Source organism: Xiphophorus couchianus, chromosome 20, assembly GCF_001444195.1.
Source record: "Xiphophorus couchianus chromosome 20, X_couchianus-1.0, whole genome shotgun sequence".
In the NCBI taxonomy this organism is placed as follows: domain Eukaryota; kingdom Metazoa; phylum Chordata; class Actinopteri; order Cyprinodontiformes; family Poeciliidae; genus Xiphophorus; species Xiphophorus couchianus.
The window spans coordinates 23459660-23477305 of NC_040247.1; the positions used below are offsets into that span (position 1 = coordinate 23459660).

The following is a 17646-nucleotide window of genomic DNA, read 5'->3' on the forward strand; positions in this document are numbered from 1 at the left end:
CCTGCAACTTTTAAATGCATCCAACACACCTGAATTAAATGAATGGCTCGTTACCAGTCCTCTGCAGAGCTGAATGACATCCTGATGAGGGAATTCAGCCATTTGATTCACTTGGGTACTCCTGCTCTGTATTGTCCTGGGTGCTAGTGTTCAGTAACTCTTGCAGATTTTCTGAGGGATTTAAATCTGGGCACTCAAATGCTCATGGATGAACGTTGACTTTGTGTATTTCTGTAATTCTGTAAATTCAAAAACTGTGGTTTGGATCATTGTGACGATGAAGACTATAAGTGTCAACCCATTTTCAGATTATTGCCAGGGAACACATAATTTTAATTAAAAATCTTCTGGTATTTCAGAAAACATCATAATGTCATGCATAAGATGCTGGTTGACATATTTAGGTTGAATTTGTTTGGAGGTTTTTTTTAATGCATCTTTACCAGGAGTAATAACTCCTGGTAAAGAGCTAGTAGCACTATTTCACAAACATCCATTAAAAACTGTGATTTGATGTGAAAGATATGATAACACACAGAGTACGAGAATCCATGCAGTTGGCAGAAATTGTAGAAAGAGAAAACTAGCTAGACTGTTTTTATGATTCCTTGCAAAATCGCTTATGCCCTTTAATTTTTATTTTTTAGATTTTAAGTGGTGGCTCAACACAAAAAGCATAAAGGTAAAGTTGAAGAAAGAGGATGCATGGTTTTCAACATTTTTGGCAATATAAAATACGAAAAGTGTGGCTCGCAAATGCATCGAGCCGCACTTTAGTGACTCAGAGCTGCAGATGTAAGGCTTTTTGGGGATTTCTCTTCCAGGTTTCTACCATGGAGACTACAATCTTCTATTCATTCTAATTTGCAAAATAGCTCAGAGTCAGTCAGAGTGATTGATGAGAAACTGGTAAACAATTATTCATTAGGTTAAGTATTAATTGGATTTGGATCTGAATTTTGACAGAGTTAATTCCTCACATGATTTTTAAACAAAGGTTGGAATGTCTTTATGTGACTCCCAACTAACTACAACTCAAATACAGTAACAGTATGGCTCGCAATATAATATAATATAATATAATATAATATAATATAATAGGAAAATCAAAGTCCAAAAGTTCTTTGATTTTCTGGTGTTTAATGTTTCTGTTGTTTAATGAGACAGTGTGTTAAAAAATAAATTTAAAAAAAAGTTGAAAATCTATGCACACTTTTTATTGCCGCTGGAAATTCGTAACATAAAAAGTTTTCCATAATCGACTTTTCAGAGAACTGCGGGAAAGGTCAGCTCATAAAGTCAAAATGTTCAGTAGTTAGCAAGGTCAGAGCTGAACGCGGTCCGGCACATCTGCCGTTTGAAAGAGGCCTGGTGACAGTTGGTGGATTTCTTTCTTCTTCCCCCACCAGAGTTATTCAGCCTCCACCGTTCCCTTGCTGCTTTTCTTTCATCTGCTCTCTTTCCCTTTCTCATATTTTTTTCTGTCTTTCACTCTTTTTCTACATCTCTCTCTTTCTCTCTCTCTCTCTCTGTGGGTGTGTGTCCCTTTAGGGTGTCTGCAGCAGTTGAGATAAGAAGCGAGTGTAGGACACAGGAGGATGGTGTTCACAGAAGCTAGGTGATCTTATCTGCTCCACCTCCCCCCCTCCTCTCTACCCGAGCATCCTGTGCTGTTCTGCTTTTCCTCTCTGCTGTTCTTTTCCTCCTCTTTCTTTTTGCTCCTTTGCCCTTCCCGCTCCCTCTCTCTCTCCCCCACCATCTCTTCCTCTTGTCTCAGACGCACATTCTCTCAGATCCCCTCTGCGCTACTGTTGATTTGAATTTGAAGTGATGGGAAACTAAATTGGCAGCATTGACAGCAGAAACAAACAGCTTATCTCTCTCTCTTGGGCCAATGCAGGCCTTAGTCAGATACTAGAGCCACTGCCAGCATCTGACTTGTGACAATGATGATAAATTGAACGTTTGTTGACTGTCACTTTTAATGCGTGCATATGTGGAAGTGTGTCAGCGCGTTGGACTCAGCGCCACGTGCATGTGCATTCTTTTCGGCTAATAGCTCTTTGTGAATCACCTTACTGGTGAAAAAAAGTGCTATTTTAGTCCTGTCAAGCTGTGTTATCTTTAGCATTATTTCTAGATTCAACCGGCAAGCCCCCAGGAACAAAGAAGCCTAAAGATACAACTTAAAATTGGCTCATTGCTAAGGTGTCAGTTTTGTGTAGCTGCACCGGCTCGTCCTTTGATGTAGGTGTTTCTTATGCTTGAATGATTCATAGATCAGAGTTAAGTGGCTTACCAAATAAAACATGCATCAGTCTGAAAGCAGTCAGGTAAATGGACGACTGAAAAAAGAAGCTTATGTATAAAGGGAAAAAATAGAGGGAGACCTTCAGAAGACCTGCAGAGTGAAAGGTGGCTCAATATCTTTGGCCGCTGCTGCATATCCAGCAGTATGACTTAAACCGAATATAATGCACATGGATCCATGGCAGACTCGTCATTAGCGGACTGTAGAACCGTGTCGCCTCGCCACCTTTTTCAAGCACCTTTTTGCTGTGAAACCTCCTATAACTGCTGCTCTTAGAGCAAGATATTTACTTTCTTTTTTCACTGAAGGTTTGTTTCTAACCACATGTTGTTTATTACAGAAGCAGACATTAAATCTGTATGTGCACATACAATCAGATGCTCTTTTCTGATGTGAGGTGGCTGTATATGAGCTGCATTCACCCGGATGGTTTGTGTTTAGTTGTTATCCCTAAGGATTAAAATATAAGTTACAATTAGGCGTCTCAATTTTTTACTTTTATTACTCTGAACAAAGATTCATCAGAAACACAGTATGAGATTTGTTTGAACAATTTCAATCAAAATAATCAAAGTTGGGTTTTGTTTTCCTTTTTTGTCATTTTTTTCTCAGATCAGTGTAATCTCAGACGGTTGCATGTTTTGCATGAAGACATGGTATTCCGAAGACATTGGGTATAGCAAGTTATTTCAGCTTTTCCATTTACTTCAGCCACTCCACATTTCCTTTTGAGTTCTGAAATCAACCAACCATTTTCATTCACACCACTGCTGCTCACTGGGTAGTTTCTCCTTTTCGGGTCATTTTCTATGAACTCAAGATATGGTTGTGCATGAAAACTTCAGTGGCTCAGCAGTTTCTGAAGTCCTGTCTCACACCAACAACCAAGTCTTTTTTTTTCTTTTTTTTTAACTCACCTAAATCCCTTCCTGTCTTCCTCACTCTGATGCTTGGCGTAATCTTCAACAAGTTCTCTTGTTGATGCTTTGAGATGCTTTCAGTTGCTGTCATTAAATCGGCCGATTCACTATTCGTCTTAGCGACAAGCAATTGAAACGATGTACCTAATAAAGTGGCCGTCGAGTTCGTATGTGTCTCTGCTGTGTTTCACTATAGATTTATTTGATGTTACTGAACTAAATATGTAATATTTGGCTTGAAGATGAGTCCCTGCGCTCACTGGTAGCAGACGTACTGAACTGCGTGATCGTATAAAATCATGCAGTTGCAATAATACTGGCAATATTACAGTGACAGCGTGAGGTGTGATAAAACCATGCTCTCCTCTTTTTCACATCTGTGCTTCTGACACTACATTATGTTTTCAAGTGGGGGCATTTACTGCTGCTTTATAAAAGCAGAAATCAGATTTAAAACGCCACATTCGGGCACGATGCTGAATGTTAGGTGAATACATTAGCAGCAGAAATGCATTGTATAATATGTTTAGAAATTTTCGGTTGTCAGAACTGATTATGAAATGTGTTTACAGTGGGAAACACTATGGCAAAAGTGAAGCTACCAAGCTCTTGTCATATATATGTGTTATTTTGAAAGGTTTGAAGGTGATGAAATTTACAGACTAGGAAGTGCACAATAATTCAGGCTCAGTGTAGTTGCACAGATTTTGTCACAGATTCATGTTTTGTTTTTTTCCACACTTCCTCGATGAGACTCAAGTCTTTGACTCTCTATTATTCTAAGTAAGCATTCGAAACCAGGGGCAACCATAGTGCTCCCCAGGAGGCATTTGCGACTTTGCAATTCAAAAATGATACAAATGTGGCCCAGCAGCTCCATTTGCATCAAAGGAGATTGATGCAAATGGAGAGCTGTTTTTTTTTATTTATTAGAGCAAAACTATTAATGATAAATTAGAATTACAATTATTCAAATATGAATTAGCCACATTTTTTTTTTCTTTTAATTTCAAAATAAATAGGGTCTAGTGACTTTTATTCAAAAGCAGACTTTGGTGCAACTAGGTCTGGTTTCAATTAATAAAAAATAATTTTTTAAAAAGCCTAAGTAATGCTTTAAATAAAAATGACCCAAATTCTAGTCTCGTGCTGGGTGTGTGTTTGTTTTTTGTTTTTTTTGTGGGGAGAAAACAGGTTTAGTTGAGCCCAAAAAAATGAGCAAAATGCTTTTTAAGTTGTGCATAAGCCGTAATATACACATTCCTTTCCCACAAATTATTTGTATTATAATTTTGGCCTGTGAATTCTGTTAACTTGACAAAAAGTTTGGACTCCAGTGCTCTAAACTGTTCCATTGAAGCTCTTGGCTACCCTGGGACACATCGGTTCGTTGTCTTGTTTGCCTCTGCTGCACGTCTGTTTCTGCTCAACTTGTTTCGTTTCAAACTTGTATTTAGTTTTCTTCATCTTCCCGGCAGTTCCAAGATGGCAGCAGAAAGCTTCCTCAATGCATAACGCCATGTTTCACAGTGGAACTGTGATCAGTGTCATGTGCGATGCACAGATCAGCTGTGTTCGTACTGGAATTAGATTACACACGGGTGTATTTTAATTACTGTTAGTTAATATCTTTTATGGTTCTTGTGCCACCAGTGGCCTTTATTCATAAGCAGCTGGTAGGGAAGGAGGGCAGCTGGAGAGACGAGGAAGACATGCAGCAAATAGCCGGGGGTCAAATCAGGGGCAGCTACATTGAGGGCTGTAGCCTCTGCAAATGGTGCCCCAGTTATGTTGCACTCTTAGACAGTTTAGTGTACTGTATTTTATTACAGGGTGTCAGCGTAAAGGGGAAGATATTGTTTAAGTAATTAAAGACATGATTTTCCTCCTATTTCAGAGTTATTTGCTTCCTTTGATTTGTCTATTCAATTAAATCACAGTAACTAGACATGAAATTCAAATTCATCTTCCATCTTTTAAAGTGCAAATTCAGGTTAAATGAGTACAATCATTTAACCTGCTATGACTGGAATGATGGATTCGCTTCTTCTTTCCGTGTTGAATGTATCGGTTGCGCTGGGTGCCTATGCCCCGAACATGTGAGTGAGTGTCAGGCACATGAATCAGAGGCTTTTGTGTGTGTGCTTCCTATGGGACGGCGCTAGCATGTAGCATTAACACGACAGGCCCTGAGAGGACAAGAAGGTAGCAGAGCTGTCAGCGGCCAGCTCCCGCTTCACCTAATGAGAGAGAGGGCCGTTAATTAAAAACACCAACAGGCAGAGCTCCCCGGTGTCCCACCATCAGGACGACCCGGGGTTAAAGACATGGAGCATGGAGGATGGCAGGCATGCTGCTCCCACATACAGCATGTAGTCCTAGACTTTTAACAATAAATAGCCAGGGGTATTCAGAAAGAACAAAGTGAAGCAGAAATGGGAAGAGCTATTAGAAGGCCTTGCTTTCTTTAAACTGCACTGTGTTTGTGTCTTTGGGGGGGGAAGAGGTCTATGATAATCGTCTAATGTTTAGCCCTTGATGTTTTCAGAGCAAACTGTGGTTCTTTTGTATCTTTGTGCTTGTGTTTGCTGCATGGCAGCAGGGTGTTTGCCGAAGCCTGCTTGCAGATATGTCTGGTTAAAGAAATGAAAAAAGAAGAATCTGTCAAAGCCTAGGCATGAGTTGTTCTTTTTTTTTTTTTTAAGGTTGATGCTCCTTTATTCACTGAGAGATGTATTCCTTTGAAAAGCATCAAACTTGAAGACTTATCATATAGAAAGGCAACATGCTGATAGTCGATTTAGATATTTTAAAGAGTTTTCACCGTTTAGCGCAGTATGAGGTTTGTGACAAGATGGTGCATGCAATTGGGTTTAATAGAACGATACAAGCCTTTTGTCATGTACAGGGGAAGACTTTAGCAATACTTTAGGGGGACTCAAGGAAGCTTATGTGTTTTCACAAGCCAAATAAAGGCTTTGCAAAATGTCCTGATGTAATGTTTTTATGCTCGGCTAACACTAATTGGTCCTAGACGCCAGCATAGAATTGTCTAGTTAAGCCTTTCTAAGTATTCTAGATCTTGGAAACTGATGCATGAATCAGAAAAACTTTCAAATAGCCCCTTAGCTTAGCACCTACAGCAAGCTCCGACGTTGTCACCAACCTTAAAGTCGTCAGCATCAACGGTTAACCAGCTGCTGTGTTCTCGTAGTTTGCACAAATCATACGATCCCTGACTCTGTCGCCGTTTCTTCTTCCAAGCCGTTACTGGAAATGTTGCCACACAAATGTTTAGCGTCTTTGCTGCAAGAACCACCTGTAGAGAGCGCTGCATGAGACGCAATCAGTACAGTTATTTCTACAGGAATCACCCATCAGAAAATATACTTTTCCTAAATTACAGGCAGAAACTTGGTAAAGGCCTTGGACTGGCATGACTGCCTCAATGAAATGTAATCCACTATGTCGGCATGAAACAAAAACATGAAAAATGTCACCACTTTAAATAAGCAGAATGTCATGTAAAAGTAGAGACTTTACTGTTTTTCCATTTATATCCCAAAGTATGTTTTATGGCATACTTGAGATGAATTACAGTGGCCCTGGTTCTTTCCGTTAGGAACTAGTGGTTTTAGACTAAAGTATACACTTTTTAAAGATATTATGGGATGTTCAGTTGTATATATATATATATATATATATATATATATATATACACTGCTCAAAAAAATAAAGGGAACACTCAAATAACACATCCTAGATCTGAATGAAAGAAATATTCTCATTGAAAACTTTGTTCTGTACAAAGTTCCATTTGCACAACAGCAGGTGAAATTGATTGTCAATCAGTGTTGCTTCCTAAGTGGACAGTTTGATTTCACAGAAGTTTGATTTACTTGGAGTTATATTGTGTTGTTTAAGTGTTCCCTTTATTTTTTTGAGCAGTATATAATTATATATATATATGTACTGCATATATATACTGTATTGTCATATAGATGATTTCATTTGAAAGGAAAAATTAAAATTGGTCAATAAGTCCAAAAACTTTCTTTTGCTATTGTAGTAAAATATAATACGTTTTCCAGTCTGTAACATAGGAAAGTCCAAATGCAACAAATGGTAGTTCTTCCCGGAAATAATTTTCAAGGATCTAAATTTGCACAGCTGTGTGTCAAAACCGACGACTCAAATCCTTGGATGAAGTGGGCGAGTTTGAGGTTCACTCTTAGTAATGTTGGAGTTTTTTAGATAGAGAAAAAATTATATATTTTCTACTGTTTATTTAGTCTAAGAGTAAAACTATGTTAATTCTGACAATTTTGCAGTAATCTCACATTTCTTTTTTTTTGGAACCCAGAATATATTATGCTGCTCTTATAGTTGTGAAAAGATATTACATTTATTTTGAGTAAGTCTTTATGGACAGCAGTCAGGAAAAGTTGCGTCTGTAGATGACCAGCCAAATGAGAAGTCTTTGTTTATTGTCAACCCAACAGGGCAGCTGTAGAACCGCTTCCTTTCTTACTACAAAATAAGAGTCTCGAACATAAATACAACCTTAAAGCAGTCACCTTTTTACTGGTAGCTGATAATATTTAGCTTAGGTGCACATGTTGACAGCAAGTTCTCACTTTCATGAGGAAGATCACAGTGTTTTAATGTTTAACACCACTAGATTGGACTAAAATAGACTAAATTAATTAAGAGGACACGTTCTGCGGAGGGAAGTGGGGTTGGAGGGGTTAACAAGCTAAACACCTGCTGATACCACATGAACTGAAACTGTGTTGCAACACTTCTGCCTATTGTGCAGCAGCTTTTGTATGTGTTTTATTAAACTGTCAAACACATGAATCATTAGCCTTGATCTGCAGATTGACAGGTTGTCAGCTCCGACAGTCTCTGTCAGCGGGGCGGGGGAGATGGGCGGCGGCGGCGGCGAGGGAACGCTACACGTTCCCTGCGGCTTTGTCGTCTTTCGTGCCTCCTGCATCTCCATCTTCCTTCCACCCCCGCATGTCAACCCAGGTGCTAACAAAACCGAGGATTGTGGGTAGTCTCGGAGCATATGGAGCAGGGAGATGACGGAAAAATGGAGGGAGGAGCAGAGGAGGGTGCCTCAGAGAGAGCGAGGGAGAGAGAGGGAGAAGCTGTCAGGCTGTCTATCCCTGTCACAGCAGCCAGGAGGGTGCGATGGACAAATGGATAACTGCTATTTCAGACTGCCAGGGAGAAAGCTTCGTCAGATTAAAAGTGTCGATTCTGGCATGGGTGCTCTCACACAACAGAGCACACAAATTATCACACAGTTTTTTTTTCTTCTTCTTTTGCTCCCATTTGTTCCACAGTAAAATGTGTCTGTGTGGGGGGGGGGGAAATAACATTCTGTTTATTCAGTCATTAGATTGTAGTTCATTGTGCACAAAACACCCACAGACATATACAAAGTGAATTCCCTGTATGGACAGAGTTTCAGAGCTATGGCTGCAGGCTTTCTGTGGTGTGTGTGTGTCATATTTGAGTATTTCTTAATCACTGATACAGACTTTATTCTCTTTATGTTTCTGATGAGTTAAGGTAAAACATAACCATTTCTCTCTGCTTCTTCCTTTTGCTGTGTGTGTGTGTGTTTTTTTAGGCTGTGCCTTCCTCACCTACTGTGCCAGAGAGTCAGCCCTGAAAGCCCAGAACGCATTGCATGAGCAGAAGACCCTGCCAGGAGTAAGTCATACAACCAGAACGCAGCTACAATCTGACACAAACACACACATTTTTAAAAAGAAAAAATGTCTTTAAAGCATGCAGTTCCTTATATTTATTTCAAATCCAGTTGGAATCTCCATCTTTTTCTGATTGGGGGGTTCACTATGAGGCAAATCTAAGCGAAGCCCATCTTTCCCTCCCATTTCTCACACCCATCCCCCCTTTCTCTCTCTCCCGCTCTCTTCTTTTTGACAGTCACATACACACAAACCCATAGGGAGAAACCACAAAATATCACATCATACGCGTACTATTTATATCTCCCCCTCCAGTTTGTGTAAACGGGCATGCGCATGCGTGTGTGTGCGAGCGCCCGAGTGTGTGGGCCAAACGTCTGAGATAGACAGCGAGGGATGAAAACTGGGTGGGTGGATGGATGTGGGCTCTTTCTACACTTTACGTGCGTGCTCTGAATTCAGTCCACATTGGCGTACATTGTGAACGCACACTTGCATCACGGCGGCGCTGTGGATGTTATTAGTCACATGTACAGTGCAGCTGCGTGCATGCCATGCTCTCTTGAATGTCTAGCTCTTATTCATACATGATATAAAGACCCAGTTCTGGTGCTGAGATGGAGGAGAAGCTCCAGTTCATTCATTAGAAGATTCTGTATGTGAGTTTCAGGGATCTTGTGCAATGTGAGCGTTTTCTTTAGTGCATAAATGATTATGGGGGGGGGGGGATTTCACAGTTGCGTGTGTGTGTGTGCAAGTTTGTTCTTCTTTTCTTTTTTTTTTAATTGCACACGCACACACCTGAATGCCTGCGTGGCGTGGCGTGGCTCGGCGCACGCGCCGGTGAGCGTTGGGAAGTTTTGATGCATTTCTGTCAGGCCCAGCTTGGTTTGCACTGTTCGTTTTTAATGACGCCTCCAGGGAAGCTGACAGTCGCCGTGTTGAGCGCGCAGCCTTTGATGTGAGTGATTATGACATCACAGACGTGCAGTCGAGAAGAGCGGAGGAGTGGGGATCCGTGCTCGGAGTTTTTTGGTTTTTTTCCCTTCTTCTTCTTTTACTTCCCAGTGGCATATTATTCCGAGAAAAGGGGAGGGAAGGAACAGAGACACATGGAAGGAGAGGAGGAGAGATTAAATATTTGGCCAAAAGTAGAATGAGATTTTGTGTTCCTAAAAACTGTGCTCTGCCAATTTATTATCTTGCCAGACTTTGACATAACTATTTGTGGCACAAAAACAAACCTTTAAACATTCCGTCTGAACATATTTCACTGAAATACAGTGGCGCGCAAAAGTATTGACACCCTGTCAGCATATGTTGTCCTGCTGCGTTCACAAACTTTAATGTAATCTATCGGGATTTTATGTAATAGAATAACACAAAGCGTTATAAAAGGGTAACATAAAAGAAAAGCCAGTTATCTTACAAATAAAAGCTAATAGAAAATTACAGCTAAAAGTGCAGAACACCACTTCATCCTATATAAAGACTGACATCTTTCCTGAATTTTTCTCAAATGTCTCGAGATCAATTAGAGTGAAGAGCACCTCACTGCCACTTATTCTTAATGATATTTAGGTCTGGACTTTGACTAGGCCCAGAGTTTTACTAGGGTATTCTAACACATAAATGAGCTTAAAACTATTCCACTGCCAGGTCTTTTGTAGCTTGTCTACTATGAAGGAAAGCATTCCCACAGCATGTTGCTTCCACCACTATGTTACACTGCAGTCATGATGTTCTCATGTGACTTGTGGTGGCAGTTTTTTCCCCACATTTAGTATTTCAATGACACCTTTTGGTCTATTTGCATGTCTTCATGATGACATTTGACAGTCCAGGTATTGTCCCTGATCATGTCTACTATGTTCCTTAGTCTTCATGACACTATTTGTTCCCAAATGTTCTCTAACGAACCTTTGAGGCCTTCTCACAGCAGCTCTATTACTATTGTATCTTTGTTTGGCTGCACACTTTTGGACTCTCCTCAGCAATCAAGTGACCTTTAAAAACAATTCTGGCCTACATTTCAATTGTATGAAAGCAAAGGGGATGAGTACAGTTGAACAACATCTGTCATTTCCCTTCTGCTTCACTGTTATGCATGACTTTGCATGCATAACAGTGAAGTCTAGCACATAAAATAGTCTAGCACATAACAGTCTAGCACATAAAATAACAAAAAATTACATTGAGGTTTGAGGCTGAAACATAATTTGTGGGAAAGTGAATACATCAGCAAAGTCCTGCACTCTGTATAAGAGTTTAACAATTAAATACTATTTAGCAATTCATTAATAGCTTGTTAATTGGTAATTAATAACATAATAATTAGCGATCATTAATAGCGTAATTATTGCTTAATTCCTACTAATATCCTCTACTTTCAGCAGGGGACTGTAGTAAAGTTTGAATTAGATTAATGGGGAGTGTGAAGTAAAGAGGAGCGATGCCACAGGACAGACCCAGATGGTAGACAAACCTTGAAACCGAGCGCTCAGGGAGGCAGAACGGTAAACGGCCTTTTGTTGTAGTTAAAGGTAAAGCCAGCAAAACAGAATAAATGAGTTTGTTTGAAACCGAGCGACGACTTGGCCCTGGAAGAGCCACTGAGAGCTTCCCCACGCTCCACCTCCCCTGCCCCCTCGTATCCCCAGCCCCTTTCCTCTCTTCTCTATCCACACAGACCAACACAACCAAAAAAACCCTGCAAATAAAACCCCCCATTTTTTTCTAAAGCCACCTACCTTTTTTTTCTTTACTTCATCTCCTGGTGTGCTTTTTTTATCCTCAAAGTTCTTCAGCACCCCTTATGTTTTGAAAGGTTTTCCACCAAGCTTTCTTCCTTTTGCTGTCAGGTGAGCTCAGGGAAGAAGGGATTCTGCTTCCTGGTGGAAATGCCTGGTAAGCATGGCTGTAGGCTGTTGGTGTAGTCACAGACAAAGTACTGAGGGGTGAGAACATGTGTGGGTGAGGCTTAGCGTCTGTGGTGTCAGGAGAGACTTTTGGATAAACAAGTGACAGGCGAAGATACTGATGCCGAGGTGACACTAGTGAGGGATAATTCATGATAAATGACAATTTCTTTGAGCATTTCTAGTTCGGTTTTGCCACGTAGTGCCACATGTACCCAGGGAAAGTGTGATGGTGAATTGATGCACGCCCTTCTTAAAAGTTTTTAAGAAGGGCATGCCGTGGTGGTGTAGGGGTTAGCGTGACCCACATTTGGAGGCCTCAAGTCCTCGACGCGGCTGTCGCGGGTTCGACTCCCGGACCCGGCGACATTTACCGCATGTCTTCCCCCCTCTTCTTCCCCCTTTCCTGTCAGCCTACTTCATAAAAAAGAACTCTAGAGCCCACAAAAAGACCCCCTGGAGGGATTAAAAAAAACTTTTAAGAATTAATAAAAAATAATAATAATAAAAATAAGCCACGACACTGAAGGGGGACTGAAAAACCAATGTAATCTCCCTGATTTTTTGCACCTGTTTTGCACCCGCTATTTGTTCTCTTCTTCTTTGGACTTACAGAGCTTATTACTCTAAACAATGGAAGCAATATGGACCGACTATTTTCTCTTTAACCACAAACAGAGCAGGTACAGAAGTTCTTAAAATGAATTTTAAAAAGTGTTTTGCTTGCTCATTTTTATTTTTTCATTTTATTTTTCAAGGAATTCCAGAGGGGACATTGGTCAGTGAAGGAATCATGACAGGATAGGATTTCTGAATAGATAAATGACGCTGTGGACTGGAAGAGGAAGCAGAAAGTCATGTGATAAAAACGTATCATCAGCAGAGAGATGCTGCTCACTCTGCTGTTCAGAAACAGATCTGAAATTCAAACTTGGGTTTCCACTCATTTAGTACCTTGCTGCATATACCTCAGTATTATTGGCCTTGAAAAGAAAGAAGAAAACTCTAAAGCCTTCATTTAACATGAATATATCAGTGACCAGGCCCATTCAGTCTGAGGCGACTGTCGCTTCATGTTTTATTAAAATAAGCACCAGTCAAAATATAAACAGTCATATTTTTTTTATTAAATTATGTATATATATATAAGAAGTTCATACATTTCAGTAACTCATCACTAATAAAACATTACCCAGAGACATACTGATTATTTCAAGCTCGTCTGCCTACAGAAACAAAAATGGGATATTTAAGATTAAAATATGACAGCAGACCAATAAAAAATCCTTTTTAATAAAACAGTGTGGTCTAAATTTTTTTGAAAAGATACTTTTAATCTGACAAACCAGCTTAATTGGAACGTATGTTCTAATTTATTACATATGACCGCATTATGAATTAAGTCTCTTTATAATTTCATTAAATAAATATGATAAAAAGAAATCATCATTGTAACTATTTTTAAGGAAATCTAGAAAACATCAAATCAAGATTTTAATTACCATTGACTTATAGACTTACAGACATATACTGTGGGGAGTGAAGTGCTAAGCAAAAGCCTAATAAGGCTCCGTAATACAAAAAGAAAAGAAGCACCCACTGAAACAATTATAAAACAACTATTTTCATGAGTTCTTTGAAGCCTGGCCTTTCTACAGTTCTGAAGGGCATCATCTTCTTTGTTATTAAGTAGGCCAATGATTTAGTGATGGCTTCATCTTGACTTGCACCGAGCATGTCTGCACTTCTTTTCTCATTCATTTTCTCTAACAAACTTAATTCTCCGCTCCCTCTCGCCTCTTTGATCTTGCCTAATACAAAACTAGGGAGGAGAAAATGCTGTCAAATTAGGAGCCGCCGTAACCTAAGTTGAACAACACACTTAAGATTTCTATGAATTAATTTCCATTCAAGAAAAAGCAAAGTAAATCTGAGGTTACAGTATGCGACTTTATAGGTCTTCCATTACAGTGTTGCTCATGCTACATGTTTTGTCTGTTTCTCTTTTTTTAATCCTCCTGGGTTAAAGCTACACTTAGTGCGCCCCAGCATTCAGTCACACTATGCCAGATTTTCCTTTCGACTTTACTGCTCGGCGTGTCTGAACTCTTTCTGAGCCCCTACAGCTAACTCCTAAAGACATTTCCCTCAACATTTACCCTCCCGCTGACTCCTTATGTATATGGGATTTACCAGATATATCGTCATTGACTCTCTGAGAGCCGCACAATCTCTCAAGCATTGCTACGTAGCAACTGTAAACTGGAAGTTTGCCACAGTTCTGAGTCATCATGTAAATGAGTTCTAAAAATTCATGAAGTGAGTCCGTTTTAACTTAAGCTCGCGATCAGCCGTGGGGAGAACTGTAGGACATGGGGGGGTCAAGTTAGAGGTGATGTGCTTTGGCAATGCCATGCAAAAGTATCTGCACCTCTTGAACATTTTTACAATGAGGTTGCCTAATTATTAAAGGGACTAGGTGTAATTTCTTCCCATCATATCTTCTCGTCTATCCAGCTATTTCAAAGTTGAAATTCCCATCTTTCTGATAGTCGTTTGTGTTACATACACCAACACGTGAAGAACATGTCTGCATCCCAAACTTGTCTGAAAGGGACAAGATGTTTAACTTCCATCCGCAGAGTTTTCATAATTTGCTATGTAGCAAATTTTTGGTTAGGTCTACAAATAATGTGAACTGTGTAATTTATCTTACCACCATTGAAAAAAAACACCATCTACCAATATGACGGCATAAATTGAGTATTTCTGTTTTGCCTATGTGGGAGTGGGTGTGTGAGACGGAGCTATTCAGTAAAAAGCGGGCACATCAAAATGTTGCTTGTGATTCTGTACTCCAGTTTCAGACTACAACAAGAAGCATTAAAAAGCTCCACTATTGATTCTGGCAAAAGTCCCCAGAAGTGGGTGGATGTGGTTTTCACGTGTGTGTGTGTGTATTTATGTGTGGGTCACAGGCCTAGCTATTGCAGGACTAGCTGGTGTGGCGTGTCCACAAACCGCTGAGGACACATACCCTCCAGCAAATCCTCCTGCACTCAGAGAAGTTGTACCACAAGTATAAAAATAAAAAATAGATTTGGCATCTATTCAGTCGTACTGTCAAAAATACAGTATGGTAAAGGCCACAGAACTGACACGAGCTCCTGCCCTTCGTACAAAGGCGTGCACTCCTGAATACGCAGCGTCCTGATCCACTTTAAAATAAAAACAAATATACAAGCACACACATACAGATACCGCGCAAAGCACACCGCTGATACTCCCAACACACTCGTTTTCCAAACCCTTCTCTTGTAACTGCAATTCAACACTCCTCGTAAACACTCCCATTCACCGACATCATACTGTGATACTCGCAGAAAGAGAAACAGAGGGGGAAGAAGGTAAGGAGAGAAATATGGCGTTGATTGACTCTCACTGTAATAGTGAGCCAGATGAGAAATATAGAACACGGAGAATCAATGCGTCATTTCAGAGAGCTTTCATACACACATAAACACACAGTGCTACGAGCCCAGGGGCAGGCGAACCAGAGAAAAGACAGGACGGCAAATGAATAGCCGGACGGAAGAGAGTGGAAAGGGTGTTTGAAGGCAGAATGGCGAGAGTGGGTGGATGGAGGGAGTGGGAGGAGAGTTATAGTTGAGGTGCCTCTATACCAACTGATTTGTGTCTGTTTCTTTTTTCAATCCCCCACCCCCTCCACTCAGCTGAGATAATGCCAGGGCAACAAAATCCACGACATTGATTGGCTCCCGCGACCCAGTTTCATGGCAGCTTTTTCTCAATAAGTCGCCCTCATTGGTCAATAACTGCCCGGCTCCCCAGGTAAAGTGGGTGAAGAGGTGTTTGAATGTGGATAGGGGAGACTAGGCCACGCTCGGTTATATTTGGCGTCCCCTAAACATGCACAAGTGCTCCAGATTCATCCTTTCTTGTAGATTATAGATTGGAGGTGCCATGTTCAGGAGGCATAGCCTCACGTCGATGTGACTAATGCCACTGACTGTGCAGCGTCGCCTCCCTCTCCCCAAGCCATCACCTCATCAACTATCCTAATCACCCTTAGCTAAAAGAAACCATTTGCCACATAACGTGCTCCATCTAATGAATACAAAATCACTGTCAGAAAGCTGGAATGAAACACAAGCGAGTTTTAGCTAAAACGACTCCAACTTTAAAGAAATCAATAGGCACATGCATAAAAAAAAAGGCAGGCAGGTTTTTCTAAACTCGTAGATCAGCGGAGTGACTTATTTCAAGTCGTACACAGCTAATAAAAAGAAAGAGCTGCATTTATTAGCAGTGGTCTGTGTAACAAAAGAATTAACGGTATTCCTGTCCAAACCAGTGCAAAGCCTTGAAGCGAGGCACTTTGTAGGATGAATCTGGCAGGTCATAAGCCTGCAATAAAAATTCAAATGAGTCTCCCTTCGCGGACAGCAGCTAGGAGGACTTCGCTTTGGAATCATTTCAGGGGCTAAACACTGTTTGTTGATAATATAATTCATTAATTAAGGCTTTCTTATTATGCCCTATAAAGGGACTGAGAATTGCCTATTATCTACATGTGACCTATTGCTACAGTTTTGAGCACCTTTGTCTTGGACCTTTTTTTTTTTTTTTGTCGACATTAGGGCGACTGCTTCCAGTAAAAAGGATATCAGCACACAATTATATGCTGATTTTATGCAAGGCAATAACACAAATCCAGCTTTTTGGCGGAAAGCTCTTTTGTTCTCGCGTATTAACAGTGCCTGTTGGAGGAAACCAAAACTGAACAAACAAAGAACGTCACTACACTGGGAAAAAAAGTTAGTTGAACCAACTTAATTGAATTGCTTCAATTGGTAACCAGTAATTCAATTAAATTGATCCAACTCAATATATTATGACAATCCGATTCAACTCATCTAGTTCATCCAACTCAATTTATATATATTTTTTGACAGAATTCATTAAGTGTGTTTACAATGACAAAATGACTTAAGTTAGTCCTACTCAAATCATTTAGTTTATGTCAAATAAAGAAGTAAAATAATAAAAGATCTCTCTCCTAAAATGTTTTTTTTTTAATCAGACAGCCTTTACTTGACAGTAGTTAGTCAATGAAAGAGGGGGAAGATGTGCAGATAAGGTCATCACGCTGGGAATCTAAATTACAATGGCCGCGTCGAGGACTAAGGCGTCCTTCTGCTTGTTGTGCTCTACCACTGCGCCACCAGAGCACCCTGCATGGCGCAGGATCTGGTGAAGCTTGCATCATGACATCAGACGTAAGATACAAACACGGCGTTGAACTTAATTGCTCGAAGTAAAGTCAAAGTAAAAAGTGTTCCTTTAAGTTAAATATTTTTAACTTTTAAGTTAAACATGTGGAAGTAAGTTGTCATTTCTGAAGCAAAAGAATTAAGTGAGATTAATGTAAATAAGTCCTTAATAGCAACTACAGCCCAAATCCACTTTTGCGAGTGCAAAAGTGGTTACAAGTACTCTCAAAAGTATACACTGTCAAAAGTGTACACTACAAAGTGTACTACACTCCAAAGTGCACTTTCAAAAGTTTTAAAAGTATTTGGGTTGTAGTTCATGTTACGGATTTATTTACATTAACCCAACAATTGTTGCCAGACATTTTTTCTAACTTCTAGACGCTCTAAAAAAATGGTTTTGACTTTTGGCAGATAATTGAAGTTTTAAAATAAAATAATAGTGTGTCTACTCTAAGCAATATAAATTTCATGTAT

At 40.0% G+C, this 17646-nt stretch overlaps 1 protein-coding gene across 7 annotated transcripts in view; it reads left to right on the forward strand.

Moving 5' to 3' along the window:
• The window catches only part of celf4 (CUGBP, Elav-like family member 4), a 124361-nt gene that overhangs the window by 30996 nt on the left and 75719 nt on the right, over positions 1 to 17646 (forward strand). For all 7 annotated transcript variants that reach the window (XM_028003184.1, XM_028003183.1, XM_028003179.1 and 4 more), the window contains exon 2: positions 8876 to 8958. In XM_028003184.1, coding sequence (XP_027858985.1) covers positions 8876 to 8958 — 83 coding nt within the window. The remainder of the gene's footprint in view (positions 1 to 8875; positions 8959 to 17646) is intronic.